The following is a 15,304-nucleotide window of genomic DNA, read 5'->3' on the forward strand; positions in this document are numbered from 1 at the left end:
AACAGCAGCTTTGTTGTATTTGCTTTTGACATGGGGAGATGACCAGGCAAACGAGGCACAGTTTAGGGTGTAGCAGTTGCATTGCTTATAGAGAAAGCAGGAAATAATATCTTGGCCAGATCAAGAACCAGTAAGTGTTCTGTGAGTATTCAGTTTTTGTTGCTTTTACATTAATGTGTGTACTGTGGTGAGTGAATGTTATGTGCATGTTATACACAGGGCTAGTCCTAGCCTTTTCAGGTCCTTGAGTTTCTTTAGTGAGCTCCTCTACCCTTCAAACTCCCCCCTGGGGCCATGCCCCAGAAAAATTTGAATATTAGGGTATCTCGGACAGCATTTCCTGCTTTCTGAAGGCTGCGTTACACAAGTCAGGGCCCTACACTCTGAGTGTATAGGAAGGGCCAAACCTGGTTATACATGAAGCCCAGGATTGCTAGAGTTTCAATGAGTGGAAGCAATCAGCCATTCAAAGTTACTGGGAGAGTGCAAGTTGGATTCATGACTCTTTGGGTTTCAAAAAGTTACTGAGGACTTCCTTGTGGATGCAGACATTCTGCTTTGGGTAAGCTAGTGCTCCAATTGTGAGATATAGTGTTGCATGTTTGTTGTTACTAGTATACTTTCTGGATGTTCTGATCACACTGGTCTACAGAATATTATGAAAGTCATGCAAGAAGAGACTGAAAGACACAGAACTGATCTTTGGTTAACTCTAGTATAGAGCTAAAGGATTTTAGAGGCGAAGTCCAAAGGGAGAGTGTAAACCAACTCACTGACAAACTGAAGTACACTGGATTGATGCTCCTTCTCTCCTGTGTGAGACTTCCATAGATGCCTAAATCTTGATAGTAACAAGACAACCTTTTTTCTACTGAAGAAAGATGCACCCTGCACCTTGTTAGACCAACAGCTAACTCCCCAGTGTAGGTCCAGAAATAGGGAACCAATAGGTTGCAATAAGAATAGCTTTGTTTTTTATTTAACCTTCTGGTTAAAGCTCCTCCCAAATGCATCTATAAGACATGACATATGTGATTATGGGACTAAGGGTAACAAAAACAATTTGATAAGCCCCTTCTCTGCCTACCCTATGTATCACTGATAGGCTAGTTAGGCCATGGTGCAGTATGAATGCCAATTCAACCCCCATCCCCAAAATTGTCTCAGAGATATAACATTTCTTCCTATGCTTCTGTAATATGCAAGATCCCATCACACAGGATTATATACACTAGTGCTGATGGATACCACTGCAATGGTATTGCAGAAGAATCCTGCTTTGGGTGGCACTTTATCTTTCTTGGACAGCACACAATTATCCAAAAGATTAACAAAAAAGTAAATCATCTGTATATAAGCTGGGGCATAGGGACTTTTCAGAGACAAGGGTGGCTAATAAATATCACTTGTATCCTCTAATTGGCACATGAATCATGGGCTAACTGACAAGCAGGGGGTAAAGGCACAGCAAGAACCTTTAAACAGATAGAATACTCCTAAGGTTTAGACCCTGAAAACAGTTCAACTAGGTGTAACTGAGTGGACAGACTGGTAATGTCATGGTCAATCTTTTACGGCAATTTGAGATTGGGTGTCACTCTGGTATCTATGTAGGCCTTTATTTCATATTTTTTGGACACATATTTGAGCTTTACTTTCAACCCTTCAATATTATCTAAAGTTGACCCCTACATTCAAGTATTCATTTCATACTTAATCACCTTTTCCCACGTCAATCCCAGAACCTGGCCATTGCCAGACCACAGAAAATACTGGAAAACAGAAACTGACCCAAGTCATACACAGTTGACAGTCCATAGTAGTACTTTAGTAGTCTTCACAGAAGATCCTTTATCTATTTTTCCAGTAACTCCACCTTTTCAAGCATAGACAATGATTTATGCTTATGCTTACTAGCACTAGCTCCATATTCTACACCACTTGGTCTCTTGAATGACATCCTGAAGGGCTAAAATACAACTGAATATAAGAAATCAACAGAACTGTTAATTAGAGCAGCTGCAGTATGCAGATCTTGGTGTCTTAGCACTGCCAACAGTGCCGCCCTGGTGGCAGATCCACAGATTAACAACTAATGGCAGCAGATTCAAAACGTTGCCAGACCTCAGAGCGCCAGATTATAGAGGTACAACCTGTACTTGGAACTGACAAAGATTAAGCTGCATTTGGAACAGACAAAGATTAAGCTGCATTTGCTTATATCCAGTCTCTAGCTGTCATGTGCAATGCACCAAAACCACAACTCCCCTATCCACAACCAGGACCCACAGACCTTTTCCCAGCCACATCACATGCCTTGGTTCAACTTTTACTCAGGTATATAAAATATCTAGTTTTTATTATTCCCTTTTATCAGAAATCAAAGAAAAGGTCTGAAGATTTTTATTCTTTATTTCTAAACTGCACTGATGTGCTATTCATAAAAAAGCACCATGTGGTGGCACACTTCCCAATTAACTACCACAGCCATAAATACTAACATCATTGTTCAACATGTTTTTTTACCATTCTTTTTTCATTTGTAATTTTATGGACTTGAAAAGATTTTCATCACTCACACATACATATAATAAATGTTTATCCTTTACTGTAAGTCAGTTATGTCCAACTGCACAAGTGCAAAACCTTGCTCAGTAAAAATGAATTTTGGGTAGCAAAAGGTAAATTACATAAGTGTGAATTCAACATTTGTAAATTTGGCATTAACAAGGGAGACCAGAGGCACTTACAGGAAGACACAAGCTATGCATAGTGGAGGAGGGATGTAGAATAAAATCCATTTGTTATCATTAATGACTACAATCCTTCATATATGTACAGCCTTCCCTCTTAGATGATTCCTTTGTAATCAACTCTGCATGTAAATTATTCACTTTTTACCAATAAAATCAAGAGAGGCAGCACAGGACTTGCAGCTGAATGAATTGAGAGAAAATGGTGTGTGTAACTAGTAATTCATCTTCCACATGTAGGATAATGTACCTGTCGTTTCACTTGAAGTGTTGACCATTTGGATGTCTCTCACTGGCTTTATTCTTTTCTCTGGCATTGTAATAATTTGGATCATGATACCCTAAAAACATCCTGCAAGCATTTTCATGAAAGAGCATCCCATAAAGAAATATCAGATAATTATAACACTTGTAACCAAGCTGGATATACTCTAACAACTTAAAGCATGGTAATCATTAAAAAGCAACTGGTTATTTGTATGATGTGCCAACAAGATATGCACAACAAGAAGGAATACAGAAAAGATTACATGCTTCAGAGCCAATTCTACTTGACAAACAATAACATCGAGTTAGATCTGTTAATAGAAAAGGTGGAGAAAATGATAGGCCCATGAGTAGATGGCCAAAATCAGAAAATTATATCAATAAATACAAGCATCGTTTGCTTATAAGTGTTGACGCTGTTTGAGTGATTATAGCAAGATGGGGATTCTTCAACTGTCAAGCCTATCCTTGCAAGTAAAGAATGCTTTCTTAAAGTAAAGAATGCTTTCTTAAGTTCAGGATGCTCCAAAAACTAAACACCATCAAACTCACTATAAATGCTGTCAGCCCTGATGGTGTTACAGCTTTTACATTTCCACATGAGTTTATAGCTACTGTGGTATTTGAGGGGCACACACTACAGCAGATGTTTAATGCTGAAGAAAAAGTTTTATTTTGGAAATGCATGCCAAGCACACCATACATTCTAAGAAATATACAACTGCTTCAAACTTCATGGCAGTGAAAGATAGACTATAAAGCTATGTGGTATTGCTTCCAACACCTTCCCAATCACAAATTGTGCTTCACACTCGTCCTACACCTTCATGTTTCATTCGTATGCATAACAATTAGCCAGTACTGGTGGACAAAAACATAAAATTTCATGTTTCACAATTAGACAGTATATAATTTCCTACTTGTGATGATGTGTGGTTCTCAGCCAAAGTGCGTCTGCATTAAGTACATGTAACTATGGTAGTTTAATCTGGTGATGGAGTAAAAGGTGAGGGAGGTAAATGCATAAATCTTTGAGCATAGGGTGTGGGTCTACAGTTTGCTGGGAGGTGAATTATTTGTTATATGCAGACGATATGGTTCTAATGGCAGGCTCTAGAGAGAAGCTCCATAAGCTCATGACAGAGTTTGGGAGAATGTATGAAAGCAGAGAGTTTTAAGTAAATGTGAACAAAAGTAATGATGAAGTCCAGCAGGGGGATGAAAAAGGATGGTTTGAGCATTAATATGAGTGGGAAGGGCTTTGAGCAAACAGAGTACTTTGGGTATCTGGGAGTGCAAGTGGCAGTGGAAGGAGCAATACAAGCTGAAGTGAATCATATGGTAAATGAAGGGGCTTAGGTACTAGGCATATTAAGGACTGTGTGGATGGAGAGGTCAGTGTCTGTTATGTCAAAGATAGGTATATTCACAGGTGTAGCAGTCCTGATAACTACATGGATGTGAGTCTTGGATCCTGAATAAAAAAGACAGAAAGAGGATGGATGAGATGAAAATGAAATGCCTGAGTATGTTAAGTGGTGTAACACTGATCGATCACACAATAAATAACAATGCAAGAAAACAGTGTAACAGTAGGTACATTCTGACTGGCAGAGCTGACTACAGTGTGCTGAAATGGTCCAGAGATATGATGATTGAAAAAAAGAAGACTTGATAACACCATCTACATAATAAAACTATTAGCAGCAAGGGGGTGGGTGAGACTGGGAAGGAGATGGAGGGATGGAGTGAAGTAAGTTTTTGTATACTGTATTACTGTATTTGTAAACATTCAAGAGAGTGAAAGGTGTATACAGAACAGAATGAAATGGATTGATAAGGTATATGGAGGGATGTCAGTGGAATGAACCAAGGCATGTGAAGGAGTCAAAATAAACCATGTAAAAGGCTATGGGGCTTGGTTATAGATGGTAGGCACTAGATTTAATAACTAGAGAAAGAATGTGTGCAAATGAGGTCAGATTATTAGTTTCTGATACTACCCTGCTAAGACTGGAGAACCAACCGGTGAAAGGAAAAGTCACTTGGTAAAATGCAAGTCCCCATTTACTATGTAAAACTAGGTCCATGGTAAAACAAATCTGTTAGTGATGTCATTTTCAAGGAATGTATCCCCATTTTAAAGAGAAGGAAGGGTGTGCTATACATTAACATAATTGGCACACAAACTATTTCACTATGATTATGTCAGTTATACATCAATATATCCAGACAACTATCCCACTGCATTTAACCTATTCATATGTCAAACTGCCCGACTGCAACTGAACATTTAGTAAATACTCCCTGATCTTCATAAAAGACAGGAACTATAAATAAAATCATGTTGATCACGTACGATCTTTTCTATTTTTTCTGTTACCTATTCTAACTTTTCCCGGGGGTTTGGATTGTTAGCCAGATCCTCAGCTGCCTTTTGTATACATTCATTAGAACAGAAGACCCAGTTCTTGGACATCTTGAATCTTTTGCCCAGAAGTGAATCCTTACAAGAATAACACTGGAAGCACTGGGGATTTGCATGGTAAAAATAACCTCGATGGCCACAACGGTTTTCTTCTGGTGATATTTTCTCCTCACATGTTTCACACATCTGAAAAAAAAAAGTACAATTAACAATAAAATAATAAACATATACATTTTGCAAAGTCAAAAAGTTATCGAAGTTATGTACCTTGTTTAAAAAGTCAAGGCAATAAATACACAAAAACTGATAAAAACTGTCTGGTTCCATGCAGTGAAGGATTACTCTAAAGTTATGCTCAAGAATTAACAACTGCAGAATAAATTTTCTTTATACAGTAACTGACATGGCATGGGCATATAGGCTGAAATCATACAGGCTGAAATCATGGTCGTCACAGGTGAAAGAAAAAAAATAATCAGAGCTCCTCAAGAATTTATGGACCTGACTCTAAGGTAGAAAAGTTGTAGGTGATGGGAAAGATAAAAGATGTAAGATCATTCCACAGCTTCACTGTACAAGGAAAGAATGAGTTATCATAAAGGTCAATCTTTGTGTGGTGGGTCTCTAGAAAGGAACTATGGGAAACAGCAGCCAACTGTGTGACAAAGATCCAGCCTTGGAGGCAAGGACATGTGCCAACAGCTTAAAAGAACAGTGGCCCAAATAATACCAGTACAACAGATAGAGGGCAGAAACATCATGATGGTTAGAAAGAGATGATTGGAAAGAGGTAATGCATGGAGAATCAAAAGGATGGAAGGCTTCTGATTCCACTTTGGCTATAAGAGACATGAATAAAACCTTTGTAGTTATGAAATGGATTTTGTTCCTATACAATATCCCTATCTTCCTGGGAAGCAGACATTGTGATGTTGATATGTACGGTTTCCAGTATAAAGTGGAAGAAATGGTTATGCCTGCCATGTTTACATTATTCTACGGTTGAATTATGGTGTTTTGAAATTGAACAAAGGGGAACAACAGACTTTAGAAAGGGATGAAGGTAGAAATTGTAATTTAGCATCATTAGATTTAACAAAATTACTGTCCCCCATTTTGATCTGCTTAACAGGCCCAAATCAAAGAAGATATGTTCAGGGCACGAAAGAGAAGTATTATGAGTTAGGAAAGGAGGGAAAACAAGCTGAAATGTGTAAAGTGGAATCATCAGCATATGGGTGAATGGGGATGAGAGATAAAGATAGATCATTTACAGAGAGAAGAGCACATGATAGGGAATAACCCTATAAGACATCACTGTTGAAAGGATAATAAGAAGTTGCAACATCAACAACTACTGCAATGGATTGACTTGAGAGAAAGCTGTGCATCAGATAACAAAGAGAAGCAAAAAAGCTAAAGGAAGTAACCCATATCCCACAGATTCAAATACTTTAAAGACGTCAAGGGCCATGGCAAATTGATTATCAAACTCCCTGAGAGAGGAGGTCCTGAGGAGATTCACAGAGGAGAGATCACCAGTAAACCTTGCACCATGAAAGCTGTATTGGGAATCAGTAAGAAGGAAATAAGATTGCAAGTGTTTAAAAGGATGTGAATTAAGGGGGTTTCATAGACTTTGGAGACAGCAGAAGTGAAAATATGACACTTGGAAAGGTTCAAAAAATGTTTTTCCCTAAGGATGAGCTGCACCAAGGCATGCAACTAAGACAGGGAAAAGTTTGGGTTTTACGACAGAGACAAAACAGTCACGCAATTATCAGAGCTTGATCAGATGCATACTCCCTCAGGAGTGGAGGTATGCAAGATGAAGCATATGCTTTACCTACTTGAATCTGGAAAAGTACAGAACTTGGAAAACCCTGCACGAGGAAAGTAAAGGAGAGGGCGAAAGTTCAGAGAGAGGATGCATGGTAGAAATGCTTGACAATGAATCATTCAAAGTAGAATTGGAGGAGAGTCAGGAAACACAAAAAGCAACTTTATCAGTTGAACATACAATTTAGCTATAGAATTAATGGGTTGGAGGAGAAGAGAAAAGACTGAGTTGAGTAACAGAATTTGCTCATGTTTTTGGTTAAGGACAATTAAGGTTTATCAAAAGATGAAGTCAAATCAGTACACCTTGTAAAGGCATGCATGACCTTACGAATTATCATGCATTATCCTTCATGAAATCAGGCAAAGTGCTTGGCATTTACACATATGTTCTTTACACTGGTAAGGTTTAACATGCAAAAACTGAGATTTCCACAAATACAGTGTTTCAGAATATTTACATGTAATAAGAAGGAAATGTTCTTCATACTTGATTGCTGTTTCATGCATTAGCGAGGTAGCAATAAGGATATTCAATGTATGCATGGTTCATAATGAAGTGTCAGAGGATTGGTGGAATGCATGAATAGTGCCATTGTACAAAGGCAAAGGGGATAAAGGTGAGTGTTCAAATTAGAGGTATAAGCTTGTTGAGTATTCCTGGAAAATAATATGGGAGGGTATTGATTGTGATGGTAAAGGCATGTACAGAACATCAGACTGGAGAAGAGCAGAGTGGGTTCGGAAGTGGTAGAGGGTATGTGGATTAGGTGTTTCCTTTGAAGAATGTATGCGAGAAATACTTAGAAAAACAGATGCATTTGTATGTAGCATTTATGGATCTGGAGAAGGCATATGATAGGGTTGACAGAGTTGCTTTGTGGAAGGTATTAAGAGTATATGGTGTGGGAGGTAAGTTGCTAGAAGCAGTGAAAAATTTTTATTAAGGATGTAAGGCATGTGTATGAGTAGGAAGAGAGGAAAGTGATTGGTTCCCAGTGAATGTTGGTTTGCGGCAGGGTTATGTGATGTCTCCATGGTTGTTCAATTTGTTTATGGATGGGGTGGTTAGGGAGGTGATTGCAAGAGCTTTGGAGAGAGGGGCATGTTTGCTGTCTGTTGTGGATGAGAGGGCTTGGGAAGTGAGTCAGTTGTAGTTCGCTGATGATACAGTGCTGGTGGCTGATTCGGGTGAGAAACTGCAGAAGCTGGTGACTGAGTTTGGTAAAGTTTATGAAAGAAGAAAGCTGAGAGTACATGTGAATAAGAGCAAGATTATTAGGGTCAGTAGGGTTGAGTGACACATTAACTGGGAGGTAAGTTTGAAGGGAGAAAAACTGGAGGAAGTGAAGTGTTTTAGATAGCTGGGAGTGGATTTAGCAGTGGATGGAACCATGGAAGCAGAAGTGTGTCACAGGGTGAGGGAGGGAGCTAAGTCCTGGGGGCTTTGAAGACTGTGTGGAAAGCGAGAACATTATCTCAGAGAGCAAAAATGGGTGTGTTTGAAGGAATAGTGGTTCCAACAATGTTATATGGTTGCGAGGCATGGGCTATAGATAGGGTTGTGCAGAGGAGGGTGGATGTGTTGGAAATGAAATCTTTGAGGACAATATGTGGTGTGAGGTGGTTTGATTGAATAAGTAATGAAAGGGGTAAGAGAGATGTGTGGTAATAAAAAAGAATGTGGTTGAGAGAGCAGAAGAGGGTGTGTTGAAATGGTTTGGTCACATGGAGAGAATGAGTGAGGAAAGATTGACAAAGAGGATATATGTGTTGGAGGAAGAGGGAACAAGGAGAAGTGGGAGACCAAACTGGATGAGGAAGGATGGAGTGAAAAAGATTTTGAGTGATTGGGGCCTGAACATACAGGAGGGTGAAAGGCGTACAAGGAATAGAGTGAATTGGAACGATGTGGTATACCGGGGTCGATGTGCTGTCAATGGATGAACCAGGGTATGTGAAGTGTCTGGGGTACACCATGGAAAGTTTTGTGGGGCCTGGATGTGGAAAGGGAGCTGTGGTTTCGGAGCATTGTACATGACAGATAGAGACTGAGTGTGAACGAATGTGGCCTGATCTTTTTTTTTCCAGCACTACCTCCCAGGGGAGGAGGGTGTGTGCTATTTCATGTGTGGCAGGGTGGTGACGGGAATGGATGAAGGCAGCAAGTATATGTACATGTTTATATACGTTTATGCCTGTGTATGTATATGTATTCTCATTGAAATTTATAAGTATGTATCTGTGCATGTGTGGGCGTTTATGTATATAAATGTGTATGTGGGTGGGGTGGACCATTCTTTCATCTGTTTCTTTGCGCTACCTTGCTAGCGTGGGACACAGCATTCATGTCTCAAGTAAATCAGTATGAACTTATCCTTCGATTCATTAGTTACAAGATACAGAATCCATTTTATTTTAGGATGTGCAAAGGCTCAAGATTCAATATTCATAAACTCTGGAGATATATTCTGAAATGTGGCAAAGAGCCAGTGAACATGACAATAAGTGATGCGGTACTTTGAAACCTAGCTTGCAATGATGTTATACTTTTGAAGCAGGGTGACCTTATTGGGATCAATAAATCATTACAAATATCTGTTTCTTTACCATGCAAGCACTTTTCATACAAATGCTTCACCACTTTTCTCTTTCAGTCTGATTCTAGGTTTCCTACAATTGATCCTATTGCACCTCATGGAAATGACAAGGAAATAACATTTTTCAAATGTACTCATTCACTAACAAGCTGAACATATCACTATGATTAATTTCCCTTGCCCCTAATTCCCTTATTAAAATCCATAGGTAAAGTTAATTCTTTCCTCTTACCTGGCATGTTACAAGCTTTAGGAAGGTTATGCCTTATTAATGACTCTTTTAAGCAAACCCTACTATCCATTATAGTTTTTGTTAATTCTTTTCTTACTTATCTTTTCTTTTATTTACAGTTATTTCAATGGCAATGTACACCAACTCCCAGTATGCCTACTTTGCATTAAGATCTATATATAACATAAACTGAAGTTTGCCTTGCTGAATTCACAGAGGTTCCAATGAACATGTAGTGTGATGAACTATCAAAGAACACTTGGATTTTTATGAAATATACATTTCCACTGGTTCCTCCAAAAAAAAAAGACAATGCTCCCAATACCTAAGTATTCTCCATGCTGCTTTTGCTGGTTTACAAATGCAGCTATTGATTTGCTGCTCTGAATAAAAGAAAAAAGTAGCAAAAGGCTGAATAAATACAGATGCTGATAGCAAGTGAGTTAATTCAAACAAGAAGGGGATGATCTTAGTTCTGTACTTAAATATACATCATGCAATACAACCTTAGCTAAATAAGCCATGTAGCATGGAAGGCAATAAGGATAACCATCCTTATCTGGAACATAACGCTGTCCTGCCATAGGTGTGTCACACATATTACAGCAGAAGTGATGAATATGCCAATCAAAACCATCTGCTCGAGTCCAGGAATTTCCAAATATCAGCTGTAAGGAAAAAACAAAGTATGATGAGAGACAAGCTGTGCGAATTTTTCTGGAAGGAATCATGTGCACTTAAAGATAAATTTTTCTTCAAAGAATTAGATATGACAATTGTGATTTAAAACTTTTTGTTCATAAAATACTGTTCTTATGAGTATGGTTTCAAGAGTTATTTCTTAGCTATTAATTGGTTACATATACTTAGTCTTCTCTCCTTTGGTCCCTATCTCAACCTATTGTCCAATGAGCTTGTCATATCAAGCCATGCTAACAATAATTACACCTTTTATATGGTTAAATTCAGTACAAACTCAAGTGAAAAGAAATCATCAATTCTCTGGCTTTACAATGAGAATTTTATACAAAAGTTGGCTCACTTGCTCCTGGAAGCTAATCTCTGAAAATATCAAAAACTGGACATCATAACCTTTTCAAATGGTGACTTCATGAATCGTAGATGAAGTTTCAATCAAGCCAACTGGTTTGGTAGACAGAAGCTTCTATCTCTTCAAAAATCTTTCATAAAGTGTAAAAAGTCAGGGCATTTGTTTCAGTGAGATAAGTGGACAAAGCTTGGGTTACAATATCACTGTTTCCAGCGACAACAGGATGTATCAATAGTGATCTTTGAAAGCCTCACCAAGAGAGATAAATGAGAGTGAAATACAAGAAATAAGCATTCTGGTCCTGCTAGGTAAAGTAACTTGAAGTAAGGTGCAAGAAAAAATTTGGAAAATACAGGACAATTTTATATATCTATACATGACCTACCCACAAGTAAAAATCAATTTACAGCAGTTTGGGAGCTACTGCAACTTTTGTTTTACTGACTTACCAAAGTCCTCTCTACCAAAGGTTGTCTAAAAAAAACAGTATACTTACCAATCCGATTCAGTGCCACTCAATTATGACTTATTACTCTGCCGCATGTATTTGTTAGATGCTTTACATGTTTTTTGGGAATGATACTTGATACTCAGCAAATAAGGTCATTTATACAAAGGTTGGATATCAATCTTGCAATAATGAGTTCATGCTCGTAAAAGTAGAACTGCTGCAATGGGTATAAAATAAATAAAAGCTCATAATCAGCTACTTATGAGAACCCCAAATAGTATGTGAGTAACAGTACTTAGGAACATATAAAGTACTTCAACACATACCTCATCACAAGCTTTACATCTAGGAATTTCAGCAGCTTCAGTAAAATGGCGCCCACAGAACACTTTTCCATCTTTGTAGAAATATATGAGGTCAGCCAGGAGCTCTTTACATGTGTAGCAACAGAAACAGGCTGGGTGCCAACACTGTTCAAAAGAAGGGGTCAATTTTTATGGTTAAAACAACTTATACAATATATATCTCTATCTATCTAACTATAGCAATTTATTGACAACTATCTCAGGACCTTTTCTGAATGAGTCCTGGTGTTCCCCTGAATCTATTTTCCAGGGGCTTCTGCAGCTCCAAGACTGCACTACACTCAATAACAGATACAGAAAGGACTCCTTTCAAGTTATATGTCCTTTGAGGAGTTTGTACTCTTGCAAAATGAATGATACAGCCTTCCCAAAGGTAAATTTTTCATTTGAAGTGGAGGTGGAGACCACTAACACCACCTATATATAAGGTATATATATATCTTTTCTCTCTTTCAAATTTATTCACTGTTTACAACATTAAAGAGGCAGCACCACGAACAGACAAAGAAATGGCCTAATACCCTCACTTCCACTCACTAGCTGTTATATGTAACACATCACAACCAAAGCCCCTATGAGGCCCTTCAAAAACTTTCTATGATTTCATATAGCCTGGTTCAGCCCACTGACAGCACACTGCCTTCTGGACACCAAATTGCTCCAATTTGCTCTATACCTTTGCATGCCGCACACCCTCATGTGTGTTCAGGCCCCAAACACTTAAAGCCCTTTAACACCATAATTCTACTTCCTCCTTGGTTTCTCCCTTTTTCATGTTTCATCCACTTCTGACATGTATAATCTAATAGTCATCCTCTCATTACACTTGCCCTTATTGTGGCCATACCACTACAGCAAACCCTCTTCAGCTCTCTATACATACTTCCCTTACCACCACATCTATCTCTTATACTACTGTTTCTTATCTCATCAACTCTTCTCATCCCACACACTGTCCTTAAACATTTATTTTCTAATATTCTTCCCCTTCAGCACTATAGTATCTAAGTCTCACTCATTGCTTCCACACAACAATAGTGGGGCCATTACACCATCAAACAAAACCATCTTTGCCCTTAAAGAAGGTAACCTCTCTTTCCACATATGTTTCCTAAACCTTTGCCTCTCACCTACCCTATGGCTCACTTCAGCTTCCATGGTTCCAGTCAATGTCATGTCCACTCCCAAGTGTCTAAAACAATCCACTTCCTTTAACTTCTCTCTATTCAGACTCTCAGTCCAAATAACCTAGCTGTCATTCACATTTATTCTACACGTCATCAATGAGCAGTATATAACTCACCTCCCAGATTTGTCCACTTCTGACTGACTGCAGACCTACCCCTCTCTACAAAACCCATACATTTACCAGCCTTACCATACCATCCATAAACAGATTAAACAGCTACGGTGACATCACCCACCTGTGCTGCAGACCCATCCTCACCTGGATCCACTCATCTCGTCTTTTCCTACTCGCACACTTACCTTGATCTCTTGGTATATATTTTCTTTTTTTTTTTTTGCTTTGTCGCTGTCTCCCGCGTTTGCGAGGTAGCGCAAGGAAACAGACGAAAGAAATGGCCCAACCCACCCCCATACACATGCCTTGATTCAATCCACTGACAGCACGTCAACCCCGGTATACCACATCGCTCCAATTCACTCTATTCTTTGCCCTCCTTTCACCCTCCTGCATGTTCAGGCCCCAATCACACAAAATCTTTTTCACTCCATCTTTCCACCTCCAATTTGGTCTCCCTCTTCTCCTCGTTCCCTCCACCTCCGACACATATATCCTCTTGGTCAATCTTTCCTCACTCATTCTCTCCATGTGACCAAACCATTTCAAAACACCCTCTTCTGCTCTCTCAACCATGCTCTTTTTATTTCCACACATCTCTCTTACCCTTACGTTACTTACTCGATCAAACCACCTCACACCACACATTGTCCTCAAACATCTCATTTCCAGCACATCCATCCTCCTGCGCACAACTCTATCCATAGTCCACGCCTCGCAACCATACAACATTGTTGGAACCACTATTCCTTCAAACATACCCATTTTTGCTTTCCGAGATAATGTTCTCGACTTCCACACATTCTTCAAGGCTCCCAGAATTTTCGCCCCCTCCCCCACCCTATGATCCACTTCCGCTTCCATGGTTCCATATATATATTGGAAAGGATCACAATTTTATGCATGATCAAGATATTCCTATGAGTCCAAGGGAAAATGAAACACGATAGGTTCCCAAGTGCACTTTTGTGTAATTATCACATCATCAGGGGAGACATAAGAGGGAAATATAACAGTCAGTTAATATACATTGAAGAAACAAAGCTAGGATGCCATTTGGTAAACATGTTTACCAAATGGCATCCTAGCTTCGTCTCTTCGATGTATATCCTTGGGATAGGGGAGAAAGAATACTTCCCACGCATTCCTCACATGTCGTAGAAGGTGACTAAAGGGGACGGGAGCGGGGGTCTGGAAACCCTCCCCTACTTGTATTCTAACTTTCTAAAAGGGGAAACAGAAGAAGGAGTCAAGCGGGGAGTGCTCATCCTCCTCGAAGGCTCAGGTTGGGGTCTCTAAATGTGAGTGGATGTAACCAAGATGAAAAAAAAGGAGAGATAGGTAATATGTTTGAGGAAAGGAACCTGGATGTTTTGGCTCTGAGTGAAACGAAGCTCAAGGGTAAAGGGGAAGGGGAAGAGTGGTTTGGGAATGTCTTGGCAGTAAAGTCAGGGGTTAGTGAGAGGACAAGAACAAGGGAAGGAGTAGCACTACTCCTGAAACATGTGGAGGGAGTATGTGATAGAGTGTAAGAAAGTAAACTCTAGATTGATATGGGTAAAACTGAAAGTGGATGAAGAGAGATGGGTGATTATTGGTGCATATGCACCTGGGAATGAAAAAAAAGATCATGAGAGGCAAGTGTTTTGGGAGCAGCTGAGTGAGTGTGTTAGTAGTTTTGATGAACGAGACCGGGTTACAGTGATGGGTGATTTGAATGCAAAGGTGAGTAATGTGGCAGTCGAGGGAATAATTGGTGTACATGGGGTGTTCAGTGTTGTAAATGGAAACGGTGAAGAGCTTGTAGATTTATGTGCTGAAAAAGGACTGGTGATTGGAAATACCTGGTTTAAAAAGAGAGATATACATAAGTATACATATGTAAGTAGGAGAGATGGCCAGAGAGCGTTATTGGATTATGAGTTAACTGATAGGCATGCAAAAGAGAGACTTTTGGATGTTAATGTGCTGAGAGGTGCAACTGGAGGGATGTCTGATCATTATCTTGTGGAGGC

At 39.2% G+C, this 15,304-nt stretch overlaps 1 protein-coding gene across 5 annotated transcripts in view; it reads right to left on the bottom strand.

Moving 5' to 3' along the window:
- Positions 1–2,397: 2,397 nt before the first annotated feature.
- Positions 2,398–15,304, bottom strand: part of LOC139750954 (uncharacterized) — a 72,234-nt gene continuing 59,327 nt past the window's right edge. For all 5 annotated transcript variants that reach the window (XM_071665894.1, XM_071665891.1, XM_071665893.1 and 2 more), the window contains exons 8-10: positions 11,948–12,091; positions 10,626–10,787; positions 2,398–5,634 (exon numbers count right to left, since the gene is read on the bottom strand). In XM_071665894.1, the coding sequence (XP_071521995.1) occupies positions 5,404–5,634; positions 10,626–10,787; positions 11,948–12,091 (537 nt within the window). In that variant the 3' untranslated portion in view covers positions 2,398–5,403. The remainder of the gene's footprint in view (positions 5,635–10,625; positions 10,788–11,947; positions 12,092–15,304) is intronic.

The sequence above is a fragment of the Panulirus ornatus genome, chromosome 10 (genome assembly GCF_036320965.1).
Source record: "Panulirus ornatus isolate Po-2019 chromosome 10, ASM3632096v1, whole genome shotgun sequence".
NCBI classification, from domain to species: domain Eukaryota; kingdom Metazoa; phylum Arthropoda; class Malacostraca; order Decapoda; family Palinuridae; genus Panulirus; species Panulirus ornatus.